The 23,745-nt window shown below is 42.4% G+C and overlaps 1 protein-coding gene and 1 long non-coding RNA gene across 2 annotated transcripts; both read right to left on the bottom strand.

Moving 5' to 3' along the window:
• Nucleotides 1-258: 258 nt before the first annotated feature.
• On the bottom strand, nucleotides 259-990 carry LOC125548633. Its single transcript, XR_007301136.1, has 3 exons — nucleotides 901-990; nucleotides 434-526; nucleotides 259-323 (listed from the first exon to the last, which is right to left on the bottom strand). It is a non-coding gene; the product is annotated as an uncharacterized LOC125548633 (long non-coding RNA).
• Nucleotides 991-5,572: 4,582 nt separating this feature from the next.
• LOC125546922 lies at nucleotides 5,573-8,858 on the bottom strand. The gene is made up of 6 exons (XM_048711014.1): nucleotides 8,733-8,858; nucleotides 7,448-7,583; nucleotides 6,731-6,788; nucleotides 6,322-6,624; nucleotides 6,134-6,239; nucleotides 5,573-6,061 (listed from the first exon to the last, which is right to left on the bottom strand). The coding sequence occupies exons 1-6, from the start codon at nucleotides 8,856-8,858 to the stop codon at nucleotides 5,573-5,575; spliced, it is 1,218 nt and encodes a 405-aa protein (XP_048566971.1).
• Nucleotides 8,859-23,745: the final 14,887 nt, after the last annotated feature.

Below are 23,745 nucleotides of genomic sequence, written 5' to 3' on the forward strand. Positions count from 1 at the left end.
TTTATTTCGCTCCAATACTTGTCACCATAATACCCTCTTTTTTGCCTCTTCCCCATGCACGCTTTTAAATACTTCTCTATAATCACTAAATGAAAGGTTCCCATTGTTATCTTTCTTTCTTTCTTCCAGTTTCTCCTATTGAAATAAATACAAAACACCTCATTATACTAAGTAGTTTTAAATTAAAGCCTTTACTTTAATCACAAGTAGAAGTATACCATCACTATCTTTGTATTCGCATTTTTGTATTCACCGTCCTTCTTCTGCTTATGAGCTTCATCCCATAGTTCAATCTTGCTAACCTTTCGATTGCTCTTAATTTCCTGTTCAACAAAGTAAATTAGAATGTTTGTTAGTGTTTCTGTTAGAACATGTTCAGTTTTCTTCACTAACAAAACTTTTCTGAGTCATCTTTAGAAAGAAAAAGTTTGACCATCTCTTTTCTGAGCCTAGCATGGCTTTTTCTCCCGGTTGTATGTGGATTCTTCTGCTTCTTTGCACACTCGGTGTTCTTTTCGCATAATTTCTAGGAAAACAACACATCTAGTCAATATTAATGTCACCAAACTAGTTATGTACGCCAGATTAAGTATGAGAATATAACACATTACCATGTGTGAATCCTGGCACCAAAACCCAACAAGAGTATCCCATTGATGTGCATTAACACCTTTGGGAACACCTGCTACAATTTCAGCCAAAGACTTCTTCTCACGCTTGAAATATTTACTTTTCAAACGAGACTTATACACTCTCCATCTTTCGTTAATATTCAATAGGATCCAGTCTCTTGTAAGTTGTCTAGTCTCATTGGGGTAGATAAATTTCTCCTTCAAATATTAAAACTGACAATCAGCAATGTGAAATGAACAGCCTTGAACAGTGCTATAATTTTTTTACCTCCACATCTGTGATCATCTGCCCATGTTTTTGTAGAAACAATTCATTGTCCCATCTTGGAATATGCAATGGTGCAAATGTTGAGTTTTCTGCAAGCCAGGTAAGATGTTGACCTAGAATGGCAGCCGACCTTCCATTTGGAATTCCACTTCCGTCAGTCTCCACAATTATCTTGCCCCCACGTAATTCCGACAAATTTTTACCTCGGAATTCCCCTATAATCTGTCGCACATCTCCATTTGGCCCTGCATGCAAGAGTATCACAATGGCATATAACTGGACCATATACAGCACACTAGATATGTGTTTGAAAAAGAAAATTGAGCTTACAAATTATTTTAATTTGCCGAGTAGATTCAGGAGGCTTTTTTGGTACTAGATCATCAATCTCTGGAGGGCCTTGTAAATTTTCTTCATCTGATTGTACACTTTCAGAAGCTTGCTCTGGGATGTTTAGGCTTCGAAGCCGTCGAGGTATCCTCGACATGATATCTTTACCAAACAATGTTAAAATCATATGTTAAGGTCAAGCATCGAAGCATATGTCAAGGTCATGCATATGATTTCACAAATTTCTTGGAACCAAACAGCCTTACGCACAAACCAAAGAATCAAAATTACTGCATTATGTGTGTGTGTTTCATAAATCAGTTACCAAGTAACTCAATTCTTATGTTTGCCTCACAAAAGATATGTAAGAAAAGTTATCTTCCAAATGCTAATAACATAACACAACACTGCCAACAAACTCACGTAGTTGGTATAGTCCTAAATAGAAACAGCAATGTCACAGACGGCCCAATCCAGTTTATCTTACGTTTGCTAGATAACTAGCCTCTTTCTGCTATACAACTTTTTTAAATAGAAACTAGTTGTAGCAAATGGTATATGTTGGACAAGAGGGGAAGGCAGAGGGTGGACAGGGTGGGCCGCTGCCCACCCTGAGATTTTGGTTTGATCTATATACCATAGGAGAACAGAGATGGATCTGAGAAAAAAATAAAACAGAGCCCAACTAGCAGCTAGCAGACCTAACCAGCGTCGAACTGGACACTGTGGAGACGTGCAGAAGCCGACCGCCCATCCCATTATCTTTAGTACGCACATCCCAATCCCCATTCCCAATATCTAATTGAAATCATTATTAATTAGGAGCTGCTGTGTTTATAAGTATATTTCCCTAAAAAAGTATATTCAACTGAAAAAAATCGGCACTGTATGGCCTATTTGTTGTAAAAATATCCAGCCAAATCTCTGTTTGCATGACATATTTGTTGTCGATTTTTTTTATAGACGGACCACCCTGTTTCGAAATCTTAGATCCGCCACTGTGTTGGACTCCAGTGGAATAAGGTGATCTTGCCGTAAATATGACCCATACACGCATGTAACTGAAAAGGCACCCAAAAATCACTTCAGAACTTACTGTAACACACATAGCAACATACAAACCTGTAACAACAATCTTTTAATGCAAAATCTGAGAGCTGCTGATTGAAACCTCCCTTCAGCTAAGATGCAAGAATCAAAACTAAAAAATAGTGGGACTGCACTAAGATGAGGTAGGAAATAGGACAGACTAAGAATACTACAAAATAGCAGAATACATTGCAGCCTGTGCAACCAAGCACTCATGTTTTATACTCCAGCGGAAATGGAATGTGAGGTTATTTGGCCAATCTATCTAACACCACTTGTACTACTTTTGATTTTTGACATACACATTTTGATTGGACCAAACAGTTGCTCACATATTTTAAAGAAAATCTGTCAGGATTGATTTCTAGGCAAGCAAGCAATTCAACAAACACTTAGAGTGCATTGCCTACATGAAGGAAGTAAGGAGACGAAGGAGAAGAGGATCAAGATTTGAGATGCATAAATGAAGGAGCCACTTCGGTTGATTTAATGGTAAAACTGTTGGGGCAATGGGATTCAAGGGATCACCCGCTTGACGTGGTGGAGGCGAGAGCTGCTTGCTGGGCGGCGTACCGATGGACAAACGGCGCAGCTTTGTGTGAAGGCTGAGATCGGCTCGGATGCGGCTTTGTGGCGGTGAGGACGAAGTCGGGAGGAGCACGGCTTCGTGATGGTGAGGACGACGGATGCCGACGAGGCTCCGACTAGCGACCTTGTTGATGGAGGAAGAAGGGAGTCGTCGGCGGGCGTAGCTAGCGGCGGCGAGCGGAGCTAGTGGCGGAGGGCAGCCCTTCATGATGAGGCTGCCACCGCGCGGTGTGCGGGAATGGCGGCGCGCGGGTTCATGATGCCGGGCAGATTGGAATCGGGAAGTTGGATCATGGGGAGGCGGGGAAGATGGTGGGGAGGAAAAATAGCAGAGACGCGCGAAGTCTTTCCCGCGGTAAAGAAAATATGTGTAGCGCCAAATTTTGTTAAGAAAAAATTATTCCGGGAAGCCTAAATTTAATTAAGTGTGAATAGTTTGGGAGCTCTAAGTAATCACATATATGGATGTGTTAAAAAACACATATATTGATAAATAAATTTTTTAGGTGTATCCTTTATTGGATAATCCTTATGCTTTGTTCATTTTTCAAAAAATATCAAATTTCATTGGGTAATATACGTATCCAAGTAATATCGATATAGCTTAATAAAAACAATAAAGGCAGTGGTAGATCAAAGTTGAGTTTGGCCCTCCTCCTTGCGCTGCCATGTCGACCGCTGACGCCGCACCAGCGTGCCATCCCTTCAACTAGCCCATCTCAGCGACGGAACCGGCGGCACGCAACGACTCCTCCAAGCTGATCTAGACCAGCTGGTCACTGATGTAGTGTCGGCATCTTCGCGGTGTCAGCGTCTGATGTGGCAAACGTGGTCCAAATTGTGCCACTCCTGCCGCTCCTCCTGTGCCACCCTCTTGGCCGACGTCAAGGTGCTGCATGACGATGTGTCGTCGCCATGTCGAGGTAATGGAGGAGGCGCCCGGGAGGGCTCCTCCTCCTTCACGACCTTGTCACACCAGTTGCGACGCAGCGGTGATGCCAGTCGGTTGAAACGGTCAAACGTGTTGCGTGAGGGGGTGGCTCCTCTTTGACGCAACATTCGGTTTGGTCTCAGCAGTTTCATCAGAGGGGAGGGGCTCCTCCTCAACATGTTCCCGTGTTCATTTACGCTTGTAGCTATGATCAACGTAGTACCTCACTTGAAGCACCGCGCTGCCACTCATTTCTAGCATCTCATGCCGCCGGTCGTAGTCCACACCCAACTCCGGTTGGAGCAAATATGCAGTTGGTCCGAAATAAACCTGCCATACCGATTCCTGCAAATCGTGTGGCTGGCTCGAGCGTCCAGCAGGGCCACCGTCACCATTTCCAGCTCTGGGCATCGCCGGTTGCAGCATCTCACGCCATGGTGTTTTTGTTATAAATGATCGGCCCAACTAAGGCACAAGCGCGAACCTCCCTCTTACTCCCGGGTTTCGAGGCCCCCAAAATCTTCCTTGGTTGGGCTGTAGGAAGCATACAGAAGCTCGTCAGATTTTTTAAGTCGGTTATTTTTATCTTGTTTAGGTTTATTTCGGTCAGGTTTACTAAGTTTTCCTGGGTTTTCCTTTTTTCTTTTATCTTTTATTTTTTACCTTTTGTTTTAATTTTTATTTATTTTTCCTTTCTATTTTTTCTATTTCCCTTTCTTTCTTTCTTTTTCAAATTCTTGGAGTTCTTCCAAATTTTTGAACTTTTATTTAGAATTAAAGTTTTTTTAAGTTTGTGAATATTTTTTTCAAACCATGAACATTTTTCAAATTCACAATAATTTCAAGTTCAAAAACATTTCTTGAATTTGTGAACTGTTCTCTAATTAGTGAAAAATTCCATTTTTTCGCAAAAAAGCTTTGAAACCATAAATCATTTTCAAATTCGTGAAACTTTTTCAAATACTCAAACTTTTTAAAGATCATGAATATTTTTTAAATTCATTCTTTTAGTTTGTGATTATATTTCATTGAATTGGTGAACTTTCTTAAAATTCATGAACATTTTCAGAAGGTGTGAACCTTTTTCAAATTCATGTTTTTTTAAGATCGCAAACATTTTTCAAATGTGATCCCCCCCCCCCCCAAAATTTTAACTTTTTATGAAAGTCAATGGCCATATGTGGCCGTCCCCAGGATTTTAAAAATAACAAAAGAAATGTACTAGTTATTGTAACACTTCACTGATTTCACGAAATATCCCTTACTGCGTTTGATTTTTATGATTTTCCAGTTTCTCCATCTTTATTTAAATTTTTTCTGGTTAACTGGGATGTCAATCGTGCAAAGTCGATGTCATGCACTTGCAAAATATTATTGAAATATTTACTAGACTACTTTCATTTTCTATAAACTAGCACAAAGAAGCATCCAATCAGGACAAATTAACCTGAAGCACACTTCATCAGAAGGTTCCAAAATTTAGCAGTAGTACTGTCAGTGAAAGTTAAAAAACTGTTCAAAGAACTAAACGGACAGACATACAACTCATTCATAACAAAAGGGAACATACACATTAAAAAAAGACCGTAGGCTCGTTCATCACAGAGTAACATACATTCCGAAGAAGATCCACCCAGCTAGAATAATTATGTTGGAGTAATTCTACCTAGGAGCATGGATGACAATTGCTCAACCTATATCTTAGCTGCAGATAAGAAGCTAAAAACACAAAGACTACTCTGTTTCATCACCCATGTCAAAAATATCACGAGGTTTGAATTTCACCATGGTATTCCAATTCTCACTTCTCGGATTTTGGATATAGAAGACCTGGTCCACTTGGGAAGAAAATACAAAAGGTTCATCCTCTAACTTCTCCCCTGTATGTATTTTTTGGGAGAAGTTCACATGAGTGAATCCAAACTCATCTCTTATAATACCAGCTTTGTGATGAACATCATACCAATCACATTTAAAGAAGACCACCTTGTAATCTTTGTATGAAAATTTGAAGATGTCAGATAACCGACCATAATAGGACACGCCATTTTCAGCAAGGTTCACGACACCACTATTTTGTGTCACGTGTCCTGTCTCGCGACTGATAGTATGAAACCTGAAACCATTAATTATATAGCCACTATAGCGCACCCCGCATTTGCTTGGTTTTGCGGCTAATGCTCTTATCTTTTCTGTGATATCCAGTCCATCATCTAGTATAACCTGTATGTAAGAGTGGTTACATTGAGTTCACATGGAACTACAGTTAAGGAACATGCTAAAGGTGAATTATACCTTTTGTTCCAACCAGTCAGCAAAGTGTCTACTAATCAATTCCTCATTGTCATCATCCGTCAAATTTAAGTTACCCGGTTTCCTCTTCTCTTGGTCCAGAAATTCTCTGTAATAATAAGACAAATAACATCATGATTTTTTGCAACTTGTGAAAAATAAAAGAAATAGGAGACAACATTGAAGCACACCTACGAAGATCATCAAGATCATCAGAGTGTCGCAAGACATATCTATGTGCTTGAACTAGAAGCTGATCGTCCAACTGGCCTATAGTGACAGCCTTTCCAATTCGCTCACCAACACTATCAAACATGTACATGCCCTTTGTATTATCTGAAGGATCAGGGTTCCTAGATGTTCTTGTGAAACGTGTGGTTCCTTCTAGAAATCTTGAACAAAAGGTCAAGCATTCTTCAACAGTATATCCTTCAGCAATAGAACCTTCAGGATAAGCTCTATTGCGCACAAGTGACCTTAGCCAAACAAATGATCTGAACATCATAAAACAACAATGTTATATGCATAATGGAAAACAATAAATCAAATCATATACTTAGATGCACTGTGGAAAATAACAAATCAATCAAAGTAGCATACCTCTCTAGAGGGTACATCCACCTGTAATGCACCGGGCCACCAAGTTTAGCTTCTTCAACTAAATGCACCATTAAATGTACCATGACAGTAAAAACGATGGAAGAAAAACCTTTTCCATATTACAAAGTGTCTTCACAATACTCTCTTGCAGTTTGTCAAGCTCAGAGACATCTAACACTTTGGAGCATAGCTTCTTGAAGAAATTAGCCAGCTCAACAACTATTTTCATGACATCTTTACTGGGATAACAGTGTAAAAATGCCACAGGAAGGATGTCTTGTAGAATAACATGGCATTCGTAGCTTTTGAGGCCAGTCAATGTCAATTCTTTCATGTTCACACACCTCGAAAAGTCTGATGCACAACCATCAGGTGTCCTACAATTCTTAACCACTGTACAAAGAATCTCCTTCTTTTCTTTATACATATTAAAAGGTGCATGCGGCAATTCAGTTTTACCCTTATCACCTTCATGAGGTTGAAGGCTAGATCGAATTCCAATTTCTCCTAAGTCAAGTCATGCATTAAGGCCATCCTTTGTTTTAGAATCAATATCCAGTAAGGTTCCAATTAAATTTTCAAAGACATTTTTCTCAATATGCATTACATCTAGATTGTGCCTTAACTTGTTGTGCTCCCAGTATTCCAAATCAAAGAATATCGACTTCTTTTTGAAACAATCCTCAGGCTTCTTTTCAGGTTTACGTGCGACGTTACCTGATTTCTTGTTAGGCGCTCTTTTACGCTTCTGTTTTTCAGAACCTTCAATTCCTTTTCCACTATCTTTGCCCTTCCTTTTCCCTTTCCCTTTCTTTGCCACAACAACCTTTTTTCCTAAGACAAACACTCTGCCCTACAACATTCTCAAAGCTGAGCTACCACTCATTGTTATAGGTGCAAGTTCCATCTCTTCGGTGTTATCAAACTTCTTCTTTCGTCTCCGAAATACATGATGCTGTGTTAGCCATCGGCGATGACCCATATAACAAAATTTCTTACTCTTCTTTAGCCAATATGATCTTGTGAAAGGACCATAAGACGGGTAAGCATATTTACCGCTCGTGCTCCACCCATAGAGGTAAGCTAATGCTGGAAAATCATTCAAAGTCCATAATAGTGCAGCTCGAAGAGAAAATTTCTCCTGGGTACATGAATCAAAAGTGTCCACACCCTTCCAAAGTTGTTGCAGCTCATCCACCAACGGCTGCAAATATACATCAATATCATTGCCAGGGGAACTTGGTCCAGGAATAATCATTGATAAAATTAGAGATGTTTGCTTCATGCAGATCCAAGGTGGTAGGTTGTATGGAATAAGCATCACTGGCCAAGTACTATGTTTTGCACTCATGAGTCGGAAAGGATTAAAGCCATCAGACCCAACGCCTAGCCGCGTATTACGGGGATCCTCAGTGAATTCAGGATATCTGGCATCAAGATCTTTCCAAGCCTCTCCATCAGCTGGACATCGCAGCAATCCATCTTTTGTACGACCCTCATCATGCCAACGCATGTCAGTTGATGTCTTCTTGGTTGCAAATAACCTTTGGAGCCTTGGAATCAATGGGAAATATCGCAACACCTTGGCTGGTTTCTTCTTCTTCTTCTTCTTCTTTTTAGATTCAGTTGCCGAATCTTTCTTCTCATTTTCATTGGTAACCCAATGAGAGGCACCACACACATGGCAAGACTCCTGGTTAGCTCTTTCGCCTCTAAAAAGCATGCAGTCTCTTGGGCATGCATGAATTTTCTCATAGCCCAGCCCTAATCCGCGTATGATTTTTTTCACCTCATAATATTTCTTGGGTAGGTTTATCTGAGGAAATACAACCGATAATACACCAAGTAGCTGTGTGAATGATTCCTGTGACCATCCATGCAAGACTTTCATGTGATATAAAGTGACAAGAAATGACAACCTCGAATATGTTGCACATCCAGGGTATAAATCTGTGTTTGCTTCCTCGAGGAAACTAGCGTATATGTCTTGTTCTCTCATTACATCATCATCTGCAGATGTTGTATTGACATTCTCAGCCATACCAGGTTCCAAGTTCTCAAATTCAGACTGAACACCATCTAGTTCCCCATCAGATGCGCTTGATAGTGATTGGAAGCTGTCAGCCATGGGGAAAATGGCACTTAAGAGCCCAGAAATGTCATGCAATCTTCTATTACTGCCTTCTACATCAGAATTCACTGGAAAACCCGGAATATGAAAATTGTTGTTGTTATTTGACATGGGAGAAAATGCAAATGACGGTGAATCATACTCTTCTCCATGGCAAACCCATTTTGTATAACCCTGAAGAATACCATCACATCTTAGGTGGGTTTTCACTTTGTTGTAATTCTGCGTTGCCTTATTTCCACAATTTACACAGGGACCGAGAATTTTATCACCGAGTGGAACATCATGGAAGGCAAAAGATAGAAATTGCTCGACACCTTCTTTATAATTAGTAGTTGATCTTGGTTTACTCATCCAACCTCGATCCATTAGCCTTTGCTAGCTGTAGTAATGAAAACAAAATAGATCAGTTTATAATTTTCCATATGCTCTTTTACATTAAGCATAGGTTCATATGAATATTTTAAACTATGCATTGGATACTTAGGTTCAAATTGTATAATATGATATACCGACATCATTCACCTTACATTACAAACATAAATCGAGATGTGTCTTTACTAGAAGAATTTATGTGAAGTACATAAAGAAGTTTTCATCGATGACAAAAAATGGATGTCTCCAATGCTTGATTTTTTTTTCTGCATTCGAGTGACAAACAGCAGAAGGCTAGCTGGGGTAACTAGTTACTAAAAATCTAAGTAATATCCACTAGTTTCGCTTTGTTAAATCAAGCAAAATAGAGATGACACACAACTTAGGTAATTCAAATTTTGCATCACACTGCAGAATTTTCTTTTCTGGCATTCGTAAGCAGTTCCCCTAACCAGATCGACTTAAGAATATTATGTCATAAATGAGTGCCATCTAATAAACAGTACCACTATTTTTAACCACCAAAAAGGTTCAACCACCAAAAAGGTTCACCGATTTTTAACAAAAAATTTCAAATTGCAATAATACAGTGCATCACAGTAAGATAGAAAGGGAAAACACAAGTGATATATCTCAATTCGAGCTATGTTTCACACGATGCAGAGATATAAAAAAAGAAAATAACAACATGCGGGCAATCTTCTGGCAGCAGAGGCGTGTGGGTGAGCTCGTTGCCGAGGTCAGCAGCTGAGGGAGAGGGGCGTTGGCGGGGAGCGGCTTTGTGCCGGGGCCAACCGGCGTCAGGGTCTGATGTACATTGCACAAACATTTCAATTTCCATAGTAAGCAGCAAATGAATCACATAGTAATTAGTAAGCAGCAATCATTTATGAGCATACGCAGCAAATGAATCAAGTTCAATTTAAATTTATAAGAAATCACAGAATAATCTTCAGATTTGTTTAGAAAATAGAAACAGAGGGAAAGAATAGATGCAGTACATTGTGGCTGTTGAGGAACGGAGGCCGGACTGCTGGATGGTGCTGCCGCCGCGCCGGGGAGGCGCGAGGACGGTGGCTGGAGCCTGGAGGGCGCTGCCGGCTGCCGGCTGCCGCCACGCTTGGGAGGCCGGAGGCGGACTAGTGGCCTGGCGCCTGGCGGAACCGCGGAGGAGAGGGCTGGGCGCCGCAGCCCGAGGCAGGGGAGTGAGATGGCCGGATGGAGGGGAGGGGAGGGACCGAGGGAGAGGCAGGAGAGGGCCAGCCGCCGCCGCCGGAGCCTTCAGCTAGCGCTAGGTTGGGGAAAAGGTTGGAATCGAGGAAGGGAAACGACGTGCTCAGGCGGTCGGCTACTCGCGTGCCTGACCTGACACCACGTCGCTCGTGTCTGGTACCGAGCGTGGCTGCCTGGGTGTGTTTGGGCTCATGGGCCAACGGCCTAGTCACTCTTTATATTACCTTATAATACATGTACTATTTTTTTGCACAAAACTCTTTGGTAGTCCACACCTAAAATGAGAAATGGCCGGCTACGAGCTCACCCACACGCTGAAGGATTATAGTCGCATATAAAACGTCTCACAAATCATCTTTAAGTTAATTAAAATTATATACCTATTTTCTAAATGGCCAATTATAAGAAGAAGCTTGTGACACCCTATAAACGTCTTAAGAAGCGTCTTTAGCTTGCTAGTGTTCATGGGCGTAGAGATGAAGACAAATAGCGTCTCGGAAAAAGCGACCATACAAGCCGTTTTTGTTGTAGTGTCCACCAACAGGCATCAATCCATGTCTTGCTCGAAACAACGAGTGCCTCCAACATACATCAGGTCCCCGGGGGAGTTTTGTTTGTAATTAATTTTGATTTAGTTTGTATAAAACATGGGACAGGGCATCCCCGTGACCAGCCATTTTCTCGTGAGTGAGAAGCGGAGTCCACTCCTCTTGAGAATAACCCGCCTAACACGGAAGATAAGGACAGCCTTTGTTGATACATGAGCTATTCGAGCATACAAAACAGAATGTTTATTTGAAGGTTTAGAGTTTAGCACATACAAATTTACTTGGAACGGCAGGTAGATACCGCATATAGGAAGGTATAGTGGACTCATCTGGAATAACTTTGGGGTTTAAGGGATTGGATGCACAAGCAGTATTCCCGCTTAGTACAAGTGAAGGCTAGCAAAAGACTGGGAAGCGACCAACTGGAGAGTGACAACAGCCATGTACATGCATTAAAATTAGTAAACATTGGATGCAAGCATGAGTAGGATATAATCCACCATGAACATAAATATCGTGAAGGCTATGTTGATTTTGTTTCAACTACATGCGTGAACATGTGCCAAGTCAAGTCACGTAAATCATTCAAAGGAGGATACCACCCCATCATACCACATCATAATCATCCCAATAGCATGTTGGCATACAAGGTAAAACATTATAACTCATAGCTAATCAAGCATGGCACAAGCAACTCCGATCTCTAATTGTCATTGCAAACATGTTTATTCATAATACGCTGAATCAAGAACGACGGGCTCATCCTATTTACAAAAACAAAAGAGGTCGAGTTCATACCAGCTTTTCTCATCTCAGTCAGTCCATCATATATCATCATAATTGCCTTTCACTTGCACGACCGAACGGTGTGAATAATAATAAGAGTGCACGTGCATTGGACTAAGCTGGAATCTGCGAGCATTCAATAAACATGAGAAGACAAGGCAATATGGGCTCTGGTTAAATCAACAATAATGCATATAAGAGCCACTTCAACATTTTAATTATGGTCTTCTCCTACTGACCCCCAAATAAAAGAAAAAAAATAAAACTATTTACACGGGAAAGCTCTCAACAAGCAAAAGAAGAATGGGAAATATTTTTGGGTTTTCTTTTTAATTATTACTACTACAGCAGAAAAATAAACTACTACTATTTTTTTAGTTTTTCTTAAGGTTTAACAAGCACACGAGAAGAAAGCAGGAAAAAGAAAATAAACTAGCATGGATATTACAGTGAAAAAGTATGAGCACCGACATCTAGCTATGAGTGTGTGTGAACATAAATGTAATGTCGGTGAGAAATATGTACTCCCCCAAGCTTAGGCTTTTGGCCTAAGTTGGTCTATGGCCACGGCTGGCCTGGCGGATATCAATAATAATAGTTGTTGGGGTAGTACTGTGATGAAGAAGAAGACTCTGACTGCCACTGCTGACAGTCATCTCTGGATTCCAAGAATAAACAGATTGTCGCGGAGGCTCATCCCGTGGTTCCTATTCTGGCTCCTAGACTAGTGCAGGGTTTCGGTAGGCGTGAATAGCCGTCAACGGAACAAGGTACGTGCCTACAGTCAAATCAAACAAAGAAGGAGCAGGCAAGGTAATAGTCTCAGGATGATGTTTATTAAAGAACAATTGATATCTAAGCTCGCCTGTCCTATTCTTAACAATAAAATCATGTGCCACCATACTTTTATGATCTAGATAAACACGGGGTAACACTTTTTCTTCCTTCTCAGCATGCCTAATAGGTATGTTAAAGTGTACAGCTAGGCGTGTGGCATAAATGCCTCCAAAGATGGGGCCCTTAGTATGGTTCATATTTAATCGTCTAGCAATAATAGCGCCCAAACTAAAAGTGTTATCACTATATAAACTTTGGAGCCGAATAATTAAATCAGGGATACTAAGGTTTCCAGAATTTCCGCGTCCAATTGAACAACGACTAGCAAATAATGCAAAGTAACACAAAACAGGAAAATGTAAGCTAGTGATTCGTGCATCGGAAACCTTCCTGGTTTCTCCTACAGTGATATTATCAATAAACCCAGCCACATCGTCGTGATGTGGTTCTTCTGTCTTGCCCCCAAAAGGGACTAAACAAATCTGACAGAAATCATAAAGTGACATCTCCTTAGGCTCATCATATAAATGAAATTCCACCGTAGGTGATGAGTTCCTAGGATGAAAATAAAAGTTTTGCACAAAGGTATTTATGAGTAAGAGATACTGATCGCATTGGTCGTGGAGGAAAGCGGTGAGGCTTGCATTGTGAGCCAATTCATGAAAATCTTCGTAGATACCGGCTGCTCTCAAGAAATCTTCAGAAGGCCATTCACACGCCCGAATCTTCGCGGTGTGTGGCAAATTATACTTAGGCTTAGGTGCCTTTTCCTTTGAGCTTTGGCTTGATGAGCCCTTCAATAATCTCCTCATCATTTTTTTGAAACAATCTGAAATTTTTAGTAACTTCAAAATAAAAGTAAACCAAACTCAACAATATTGATAGCAACTACTCCTACAAGTGCCTAGAGCCTATATCAAGCATTAGAACTACTTGGAACCATATAAATTTGACATGCAAGCTCAAGAACATGGTCACCTATGCAGCACAAATTTTCAATGAATAAAGCACTAGAGCAAAAACTAATTGGACCAATGAAGGAGTCACATACCAAGGAACAATCTCCCCAAGCAGTTTTGAGAGAGGTGCTTTGAGCAAGGAGATCGAAAATCGCAGCAAAAGTGGCTGGAACTCGTGCTTGAGTTGGTTTTTTCGGGTTTGTGTGAGATAGAGGAAGAAGATGGGTGCTGGGATAAGTGGAGGAGGGCCACCATGGGCCCACGAGGCAGGGGGCGCCCCCTATAGGGGGGGGGCGCCCACCACCTTCATGGCCAGGTGGAAGCTCCTCTCGCGGTAATTTTTGCACAGTAAATCCTCAAATATTCCCGAAAAAATCATATTAAATTGGCATGGCATTCTGAGGACTTTTATTTTTGGGATATTTTTATATTGCACGGATAAGTCAGGAAACAGACAGAAAAATACTATTTTAATTTATTTAATATAAATAACAAAAAGTATAAAGAGGGTGCAGAAGTTTGTGCTTCTAGTTTAATCCATCTCATGCTCATAAAAAAGAATCCACTAACAAGGTTGATCAAGTCTTGTTAACAAACTCATTCTGATAATCATGAAACTGGAGAAATTTCGAATAACACTAAGTTACCTCAACGGGGATATGCACATCCCCAATAATAAGAATGTCATATTTCTTCTTGACAGTAGGAAGAGGAAATTCAAAACCTCCAAATATAATCGATGGAATTTTTCCAATAGAGTTGATACTATAAACTTGAGGTTGTTTCCTCGGAAAGTGTACCGTATGCTCATTACCATTAACATGAAAAGTGACATTGCCTTTGTTGCAATCAATAACAGCCCCTGCAGTATTAAGAAAAGGTCTTCCAAGAATAATAGACATACTATCATCCTCGGGAATATCAAGTATAACAAAGTCCATTAAAATAGTAACGTTTGCAACCACAACAGGCACATCCTCACAGATACCGACAGGTATAGCAGTTGATTTATCAGCCATTTGCAAAGATATTTCAGTAGGTGTAAACTTATTCAAATCAAGTCTACGATATAAAGAGAGAGGCATAACACTAACACCGGCTCCAAGATCACATAAAGCAGTTTTAATATAATTCTTTTTAATGGAGCAAGGTATAGTAGGTACTCTAGGGTCTCCAAGTTTCTTTGGTACTCCACCCTTAAAAGTGTAATTAGCAAGTATGGTGGAAATCTTAGCTTCCGTTATCTTTCTTTTATTAGTAATGATATCTTTCATATATTTAGCATAAGGATTTGTCTTGAGCACATCAGTTAATCTCATACGCCAAAAGATAGGCCTAATCATTTCAGCAAAGCGCTCAAAATCCTCGTCATCCTTTTTCTTGGATGGTTTCGGAGGAAAAGGCATGGGTTTTTGAACCCAAGGTTCCCTTTCTTTACCATGTTTCCTAGCAACAAAGTCTCTTTTATCATAACGTTGATTCTTTGATTGTGGGTTATCAAGATCAATAGCATGTTCAATTTCCACATCATTGTCATTACTAGGTTGAGCATCATCATGAACATCATCATTAATATTCTTACTAGGTTCATGTTCATTACCAGATTGTGTTTCAGCATCAGACATAGATATATCATTTGGATTATCAGGTGGTTCAGCAATAGGTTCACTAGAAGTTTGCACAGTTCTATCATTTTTCTTCTTCTTTTTACAAGAACTAGGAACATCAATATTATTTCTTTGAGAATCTTGCTCGATTCTCTTAGGGTGGCCTTCAAGATACAAAGGTTCCTAAGTCATTCTACCAGTTCTAGTAGCCACTCTAACAGCATAATCACTTTTCTTACTATTCATTTCATCAAGCACTTCTTTTTGAGCTTTAAGTACTTGTTCTACTTGAGTGGTAACCATAGAAGCATGTTTGCTAACAAGTTTAAGTTCACCTCTAATATCAGCCATATAATCACCCAAGCGTCTAATCATATAAGCATTTTCTTTTAATTGTCTACCAAAATAAGCATTGAAGTCATCTTGCTTAAACATAAAGTTATCGAACTCATCCAAGCATTGACTAGCAATTTTAGTAGGAGGGACTTCAGCTTTATCATATCTATAGAGAGAATTTACCTTTACTACCTATGTCGGGATATCGGGATCAGGAGGTTCTTCAGTAAATAAATAATTGAGATCATAAGTTTCTTCAACAGGCGGTGAATTAATACCATGTATTTCTTCAATAGGAGGTAAATTCTTAACATCTTCAGCTTTAATACCTTTTTCTTTCATAGATTTCTTTGCCTCTTGCATGTCTTCGGGATTGAGAAATAGAACACCTCTCTTCTTCGGAGTTGGTTTAGGAATAGGCTCAGTAATTGGAGCAGGAGTTGGCTCAGGAGGTGCCCAATTATTTTCATTTGTCAACATATTATTCAACAGAATTTCAGCTTCATCTGGTGTTCTTTCCCTGAAAAGAGAATCAGCACAACTATCCAGGTAATCTCTGGAAGCATCGGTTAGTCCATTATAAAAGATATCAAGTATTTCAGGTTTCTTAAGAGGATTATCAGGCAAAGCATTAAGTAACTTGAGAAGCCTCCCCCAAGCTTGTGGGAGACTCTCTTCTTTAATTTGCACAAAGTTGTATATTTCCCTCAAAGCAGCTTGTTTCTTATGAGCAAGGAAATATTTAGCAGAGAAGTAATATATCATATCCTGGGGACTACGCACACAACCAGGATCAAGAGAATTAAACCATATCTTAGCATCGCCCTTTAACGAGAACGGAAATATTTTGAGTAAATAGAGGTAACGCGATCTCTCATTATTAGTGAATAGGGCAGCTATATCATTTAACTTAGTAAGATGTGCCACAACAGTTTCAGATTCATAGCCATAAAACGGATCAGATTCAACCAAAGTAATTATATCAGGATCAATAGAGAATTCATAATCCTTATGAGGAACACATATAGGTGAAGTAGCAAAAGCAGGGTCGGGTTTTATTTTATCTCTAAGTGATTCCTTGTTCCATTTAATTAATAACCTCTTAAGCTCATATCTATCTCTGCAAGCTAAAATAGCTAAGGAAGCATCCCTATCAAAAAGATAACCTTTAGGAAGAACAGGCATGTTTTCATCATCACTATCATCATCGTATTCAGATTCAATAATTTCTCTTTCTCTAGCACTAGCAATTTGTTCATCAAGAAATTCACAAAGGGGCACCGTAGTATCAGGCATAGAAGCAGTTTCATCATAAGTATCATGCATAGCAGAAGTGGCATCATCAATAACATACGACATATAGGAACAAATAGCAGAATCAGGTGTAGGTGTCGCAAACTTACTCATAACAGAAGGTGAATCAAGTGCAGAGCTAGATGGCAGTTCCTTACCTCCCCTCGTAGTTGAGGGATAGATCTTGGTTTTTGGATCTCTCAAGTTCTTCATAGTGTCCAGCAGATATAAATCCCAAGTGACTCAAAGAATAGAGCTATGCTCCCCGGCAACGGTGCCAGAAATTGGTCTTGATAACCCACAAGTATAGGGGATCGCAACAACTTTCGAGGGTAGAGTATTCAATCCAAATTTATTGATTCGACACAAGGGGAGCCAAAGAATATTCTCAAGTATTAGCAGCTGAGTTGTCAATTCAACCACACCTAGAAACTTAGTATCTGTAGCAAAGTGTTTAGTAGCAAAGTAATATGATAGTGGCGGTAGCGGCAACAAAAGTAAAGATAGCAAAAGTAATGTTTTTGGTATTTTGTAGTGATTGTAACAGTAGCAGCGGGAAAGTAAATAAGCGTAAACCAGTATATGGAAAACTCGTAGACACCGGATCAGTGATGGATAATTATGTCGGATGCGGTTCATCATGTAACAGTCATAACATAGGGTGACACAGAACTAGCTCCAGTTCGTCGATGTAATGTAGGCATGTATTCCGTATATAATCATACGTGCTTATGGAAAAGAACTTGCATGACATCTTTTGTCCTACCCTCCCATGGCAGCGGGGTCCTATTGGAAACTAAGGGATATTAAGGCCTCCTTTTAATAGAGAACCGGAACAAAGCCTTAGCACATAGTGAATACATGAACTCCTCAAACTATGGTCATCACCGGGAGTGGTCCCGATTATTGTCACTTCGGGGTTGCCGGATCATAACACATAGTAGGTGACTATAGATAGGCCTGGGCATTCGGTATAAACCGAAAATTCGGTTTCTACCATTCGATTATTTTGGAAATTCGGTTAGCAAAGATGAAAACCGAAAAAGACATCCCAAAATAGGAAACCGAATATTCGGTTAACCGAGATTTTCGGTTTGGTAATCGGTTTCTACCGTATTAGCCAATTAGCCAATGTGCCAACGAATCAGCTGTGAGGCTATCTTCCATTCCACCTGCGCTCTATATATAGACTAGCTATCCATCTCCATGTGCGTGGCTGGCTGAGGTGGGACTAAACCACTAGCCCGCAGCGCCTCTCGTACGCACGTACAAATTGACTACGTCGGGCACACACAGGAAATGAGATCCAGCTTGGGCCTTGCATGCAGGTCGTCGCTCGCCAGCTTGGCCCAGTATTTTGTTTTGTCACGACTAAAGCACGCGCTCGAGGCCACCTGGCACGGGAACAACTCGTTGTTGCATGCGTCGTAGGCTATATTCGGTTTTTCTGTTCGGTTACCATGCTTATAACGAACCGAATGAATCCAGTTCGGTTAGCAAAGATACTAACCGAATTTTTCTGTAATAACATTAAAAACTAAAATTTCGGTTTTTTCGGTTTCGGTATCGGTTCGGTCTTCGGTTCGTCGGTTTTTATGCCCACCCCTAACTATAGACTTGCAAGATAGGATCTAGAACTCACATATATTCATGAAAACATAATAGGTTCAGATCTGAAATCATGGCACTCGGGCCCTAGTGAGAAGCATTAAGCATAGCAAAGTCATAGCAACATCAATCTCAGAACATAATGGACACTAGGGATCAAACCCTAACAAAACTAACTCGATTACATGATAAATCTCATCCAACCCATCACCGTCTAGCAAGCCTACAATGCAATTACTCATGCACAGCGGTGAGCATCATGAAATTGGTGATGGAGGATGGTTGATGATGACGACGACGACGAATCCCCCTCTCCGGAGCCCCGAACGGACTCCAGATCAGCCCTCCCGAGAGGTTTTAGGGCTTGGCGGCGGCTCCGAAACGTAAAACGCGATGATTTCTTCTCTCTGATTTTTTTCTCTCCGAAAGCAAATATATAGAGTTGGAGTTGGTGTCAGAGGGTCAACAGGGGGCCCACGAGGTAGGGGGCGCGCCCTAGGGGGGGGCGCCCCCCACCCTCGTGGAAAGGTTGTGGGCCCCCTGGTCTTCATATTTGGCGAGGATTTTTTATTATTTTTTCTAAGACCTGACGTGGAGTTTCAGGTCATTCCGAGAATATTTGTTTTCTGCACATAAAACAACACCATGGTAATTCTGCTGAAAACAACGTCAGTCCGGGTTAGTTCCATTCAAATCATACAATATAAAGTCCAAAACAAGGAGAAAAGTGTTTGGAAAAGTAGATACGACGGAGACGTATCACGGAGGCAGCCCGGAATGAGGCCCAGGGCACCCTCCAGGAGATCCAGGAGGCCAGGAAGATCGCGGCGGGTAAGGCATTCAATATGCAAAGCAAGAATGTGAAGATGAAATATTGTTTACTAACCCGGATTCGGAGTTCTCCAGGGGCTTTTACTGATCTGCCACGCAGTGTGGCTGACGTTGCAGAGTTCTTCCGAGCCGAAGAAGGGAGCTCCACGGAGAAGCTGTTCTGGCGCAATATCATAGGGTGACACAGAACTAGCTCCAGTTCGTCGATGTAATGTAGGCATGTATTCCGTATATAGTCATACGTGCTTATGGAAAAGAACTTGCATGACATCTTTTGTCCTACCCTCCCGTGGCAGTGGGGTCCTATAGGAAACTAAGGGATATTAAGGCCTCCTTTTAATAGAGAACCGGAACAAAGCCTTAGCACATAGTGAATACATGAACTCCTCAAACTATGGTCATCACCGGGAGTGGTCCCGATTATTGTCACTTCGGGGTTGCCAGATCATAACACATAGTAGGTGACTATAGACTTGCAAGATAGGATCTAGAACTCACATATATTCATGAAAACATAATAGGTTCAGATCTGAAATCATGGCACTTGGGCCCTAGTGACAAGCATTAAGCATAGCAAAGTCATAGCAACATCAATCTCAGAACATAATGGATACTAGGGATCAAACCCTAACAAAACTAACTCTATTACATGATAAATCTCATCCAACCCATCACCGTCCAGCAAGCCTACGATGCAATTACTCACGCACGGCGGTGAGCATCATGAAATTGGTGATGGAGGATGGTTGATGATGATGACAACGACGAATCCTCCTCCCCGGAGCCCCGAACGGACTCTAGATCAGCCCTCCCGAGAGGTTTTAGGGCTTGGCGGCGGCTCCGTACTTAAAACGCGATGATTTCTTCTCTCTGATTTTTCTCTCCGAAAGCAAATATATAGAGTTGGAGTTGGCGTCAGAGGGTCAACAGGGGGCCCACGAGGTAGGGGGCGCGCCCTAGGGGGGGGCGCCCCCCACCCTCGTGGAAATGGTGTGGGCCCCCTGGTCTTCATATTTGGCGAGGATTTTTTATTCTTTTTTCTAAGACCTCCCGTGGAGTTTTAGGTCATTCCGAGAATATTTGTTTTTTGCACATAAAACAACACCATGGTAATTCTGCTGAAAACAGCGTCAATCCGGGTTAGTTCCATTCAAATCATACAAGATAGAGTCCAAAACAAGGGCAAAAGTGTTTGAAAAAGTAGATACAACGGAGACGTATCACGGAGGCAGCCCAGAATGAGGCCTAGGGCACCCTCCAGGAGATCCAGGAGGCCAGGAAGATCGCGGCGGGTAAGGCATTCAATATGCAAAGCAAGAATGTGAAGATGAAATATTGTTTACTAACCCGGATTCGGAGTTCTCTAGGGGCTTTTACTGATCTGCCACGCAGTGTGGCTGACGCTACAGAGTTCTTCCGAGCCGAAGAAGGGAGCTCCACAGAGAAGCTGTTCTGGCGCAATATCTTGCGCCAGAACATCCGGTGCCCTTCAGCGATCAACTAAAACAGCTGGTCGAGCTGCATAGGGTGGCCGGACTGGCCACGAAGGATTTAATAATCCGGTTGTGGCCAGTCGAAGCTATACCTGGCAGTTACTTCGGCCTCGTGAAGCGACTGGTGAGTGCCTGTCCTTGACTGGACGTCATCAAGCGGTCCGTCTACATCGAGGGCGCACGTCTGGCCTTCTCCTATTGCAAGGTTTGGTGGGCGAAGCTGGACGCTGTCAAATTAGCGACCGAGGGGCCGCCGGAGGGCAAGGAGCACCACACACCGGAGCGGTACTTCGGTGATGTCTTGGAGGGGTCCCGCATTGTTGCGGATCATTGTGCGAAAGACATTATCTTTGAATGAATGTATTCGATCTGCCTCTACCTTGTATGATAAAACAAAGTAATTGTACAATATAATGCTTGTTATGTTTTAAATTTTTTACTTCCTGTGCGGCCGTTGTCGGTGTCAAAACCGGTGGATCTCGGGTAGGGGGTCCCAAACTGTGCGTCTAAGGTCAATGGTAACAGGAGACAAGGGACACGATGTTTACCTAGGTTCGGGCCCTCTCTATGGAGGTAATACCCTACGTCCTGCTTGATTGATATTGATGAATATGAGTATTACAGGAGTTGATCTACCTCTTGATCGTAATGGCTAAACCCTAGCGGTCTAGCTTGTATGTCTATGATAATGAGTATGCCCTATCCGGACTAAGTCCTCCGGTTTATATAGACACCGGGAGGATCTAGGGTTACACAAGGTCGGTTACAAAGAAATGAATCTACATATCCGGTCGCCAACCTTGCCTTCCACGCTAAGGAGAGTCCCATCCGGACACAGGTGCAGTCTTTGGTCTTTATATCTTCACAGCCCATCAGTCCGGCCCATGGCTAACAGGCTAGATGCCCAAGGACCCCTTAGTCCAGGACTCCCTCAGTAGCCCCTGAACCAGGCTTCAATGACGAGGTGTTCGGCACGTAGCCTGTCTTCGACATTGCAAGGTGGGTTCCTCCTCCGACGTCTTCCAAGTAATGTGTTCGGCTTTCAATTCAATGCTGCACCCCTCGGCTTCTATGCATTTTTGACTTCGTCCTCCACGTGTCGGGTGAATGTGGACGGTCAGGGTATTTTTTGCAAATAACACCCTAGCCCTGCAAGAAAGAGTGTCTATTTAAAGAGATTGGATCTCAGATCCTTTCGGCACCACACGGAGAAAATCCTCAGATACTACCAGGCAAAACCATTCCAACATGGCCAACATTCCCAGCTCCTCTTCCCGTTCCAACCTGGAGAGAGGCGAGTGGGAGAGGTGCTCCGTGTCCCACAGCCAATTTGTGAAGCTGCAAACGCAGGGATTTCTCCCTCCTACAGATCTGGTCCCTGTTCGAGCAGGATTGGCCTCCTTCAACGGCAAAACCCAGGTGGAGGATTTCCCCAATCCGTCTGTGGGAGAACGAGTGTGCTTCGTCCCCTATCTGCTGAGGGGCGTGGGATTTCCAATTCACCCGTTCCTCTGAGGGCTTCTGGAGTACTATGGCCTCCAATTGCATAATTTTACCCAGGCCTCCATCCTGCACATTGCGGGTTATGTCGCTTTATGCGAACTATTCCTGGGTTGCGAGGCCCATTTCGATTTGTGGAGAAGACTGTTCTGCCTCATCCCTCTCAATCAAGGTGGGTCAATTTTTGAAGTGGGAGGAGCCGAAGTGTGGCGCATCCCTGGGACCGGATACCTGTTCGACATGCGGAAGAAAGCTCCTGAAGAGTGGCCTTCCGAATGGTTCTACATCGACGACGTCGCTCTACCCTACCCCGTCCGCATGGGCCTCCCCGAGTTTTCAAATGCTCCACTGAAGAAACACCATAGTTGGCGTCCTCGGAGCCTCGAGGAAGAGGATAGTGTGGAGGTCAGCCTGCTGCTGGGCAAGATTAAGGCGCTTGCCCAGTCCGGAGTGTCAATAGTCGAGGTAATGGCGATCTCTATAACACGGGGGGTCCAACCACTCCAATACAGAGGGCTGCCCATGTGGAATTATAACGGGGAAGATGACGCCTCACGCTATGGTCGGAAGGGCCCGAAGACCCCCGCCGCCCTGGCCAAAATACTAACCGAGCTGTATAAAGGGGAGAAGGAGGAGTTCACCCCTCTCCAATATTGAGACAGATTTTCCATGTATAATCCTCCCAGCTGGGTAAGGTTCAGCTTCACTATTTTACTCTTGTCCCTCAATCATTCTAGACAGGCAACATCTTATCTGCTCATAACAGGAATGGAAAAAGGCTGTCGAGGGGATCCATGACCCTGCCCCTCAGCCGAAGAATCGCAACCGGGATCTTGACCCTGTATATGAGGAAGATCCGGACATATTGTGGAGCTTGAGGATGGAATATTCTATCATGAGCTACGATGATACATATGTACCCATTATCGCTGATTACCTCGGCCTCCTTCCCGCTTCACGTGTAAGTACACCGAAGACACCTTATCCAAAAGAGTTTTCTCATTCCTCCTTACCCAGCGCACTGTCCCGTGCTTAGAAGGGGAAGCGTTCGGCGCGCCATGCTGCCCCGGGAGCATCTCCGAAGAGAGCGTCCCCCATACCAGGCAAGCCTTCTAAGAGGAAGTCAAACGAAGATACGGCCGAGCCTTCATCAAAGAGGTATGAATTTGCAAGTATGCACCTTGGCAGTCACATCCAACTGTGACCTTTCCGTTTACCCTGTATCTGGAAAAAGGTGTGTCAGACTATATCCGGGGGTCCGGTCGGTCATACTTCCCGCAGCCAGGATTTAAATCCTGCCGTGAAGACGGGGGCTGATGCGGGGGTGACGCCGGATTGTCCTCCAGCCGTGGACTCAGATGATGTATCCGTCACCAACTCGGGAGTGGAGAGCGCCATGAATCATCGGCGCCGCAGGGCCGTTTTACAAGACCCTGGCTTTTTCAGAAGAGTCATTTAACACGTTCAGCTCGGCCGAT

The sequence above is a fragment of the Triticum urartu genome, chromosome 3 (genome assembly GCF_003073215.2).
Source record: "Triticum urartu cultivar G1812 chromosome 3, Tu2.1, whole genome shotgun sequence".
Lineage (NCBI taxonomy): Eukaryota > Viridiplantae > Streptophyta > Magnoliopsida > Poales > Poaceae > Triticum > Triticum urartu.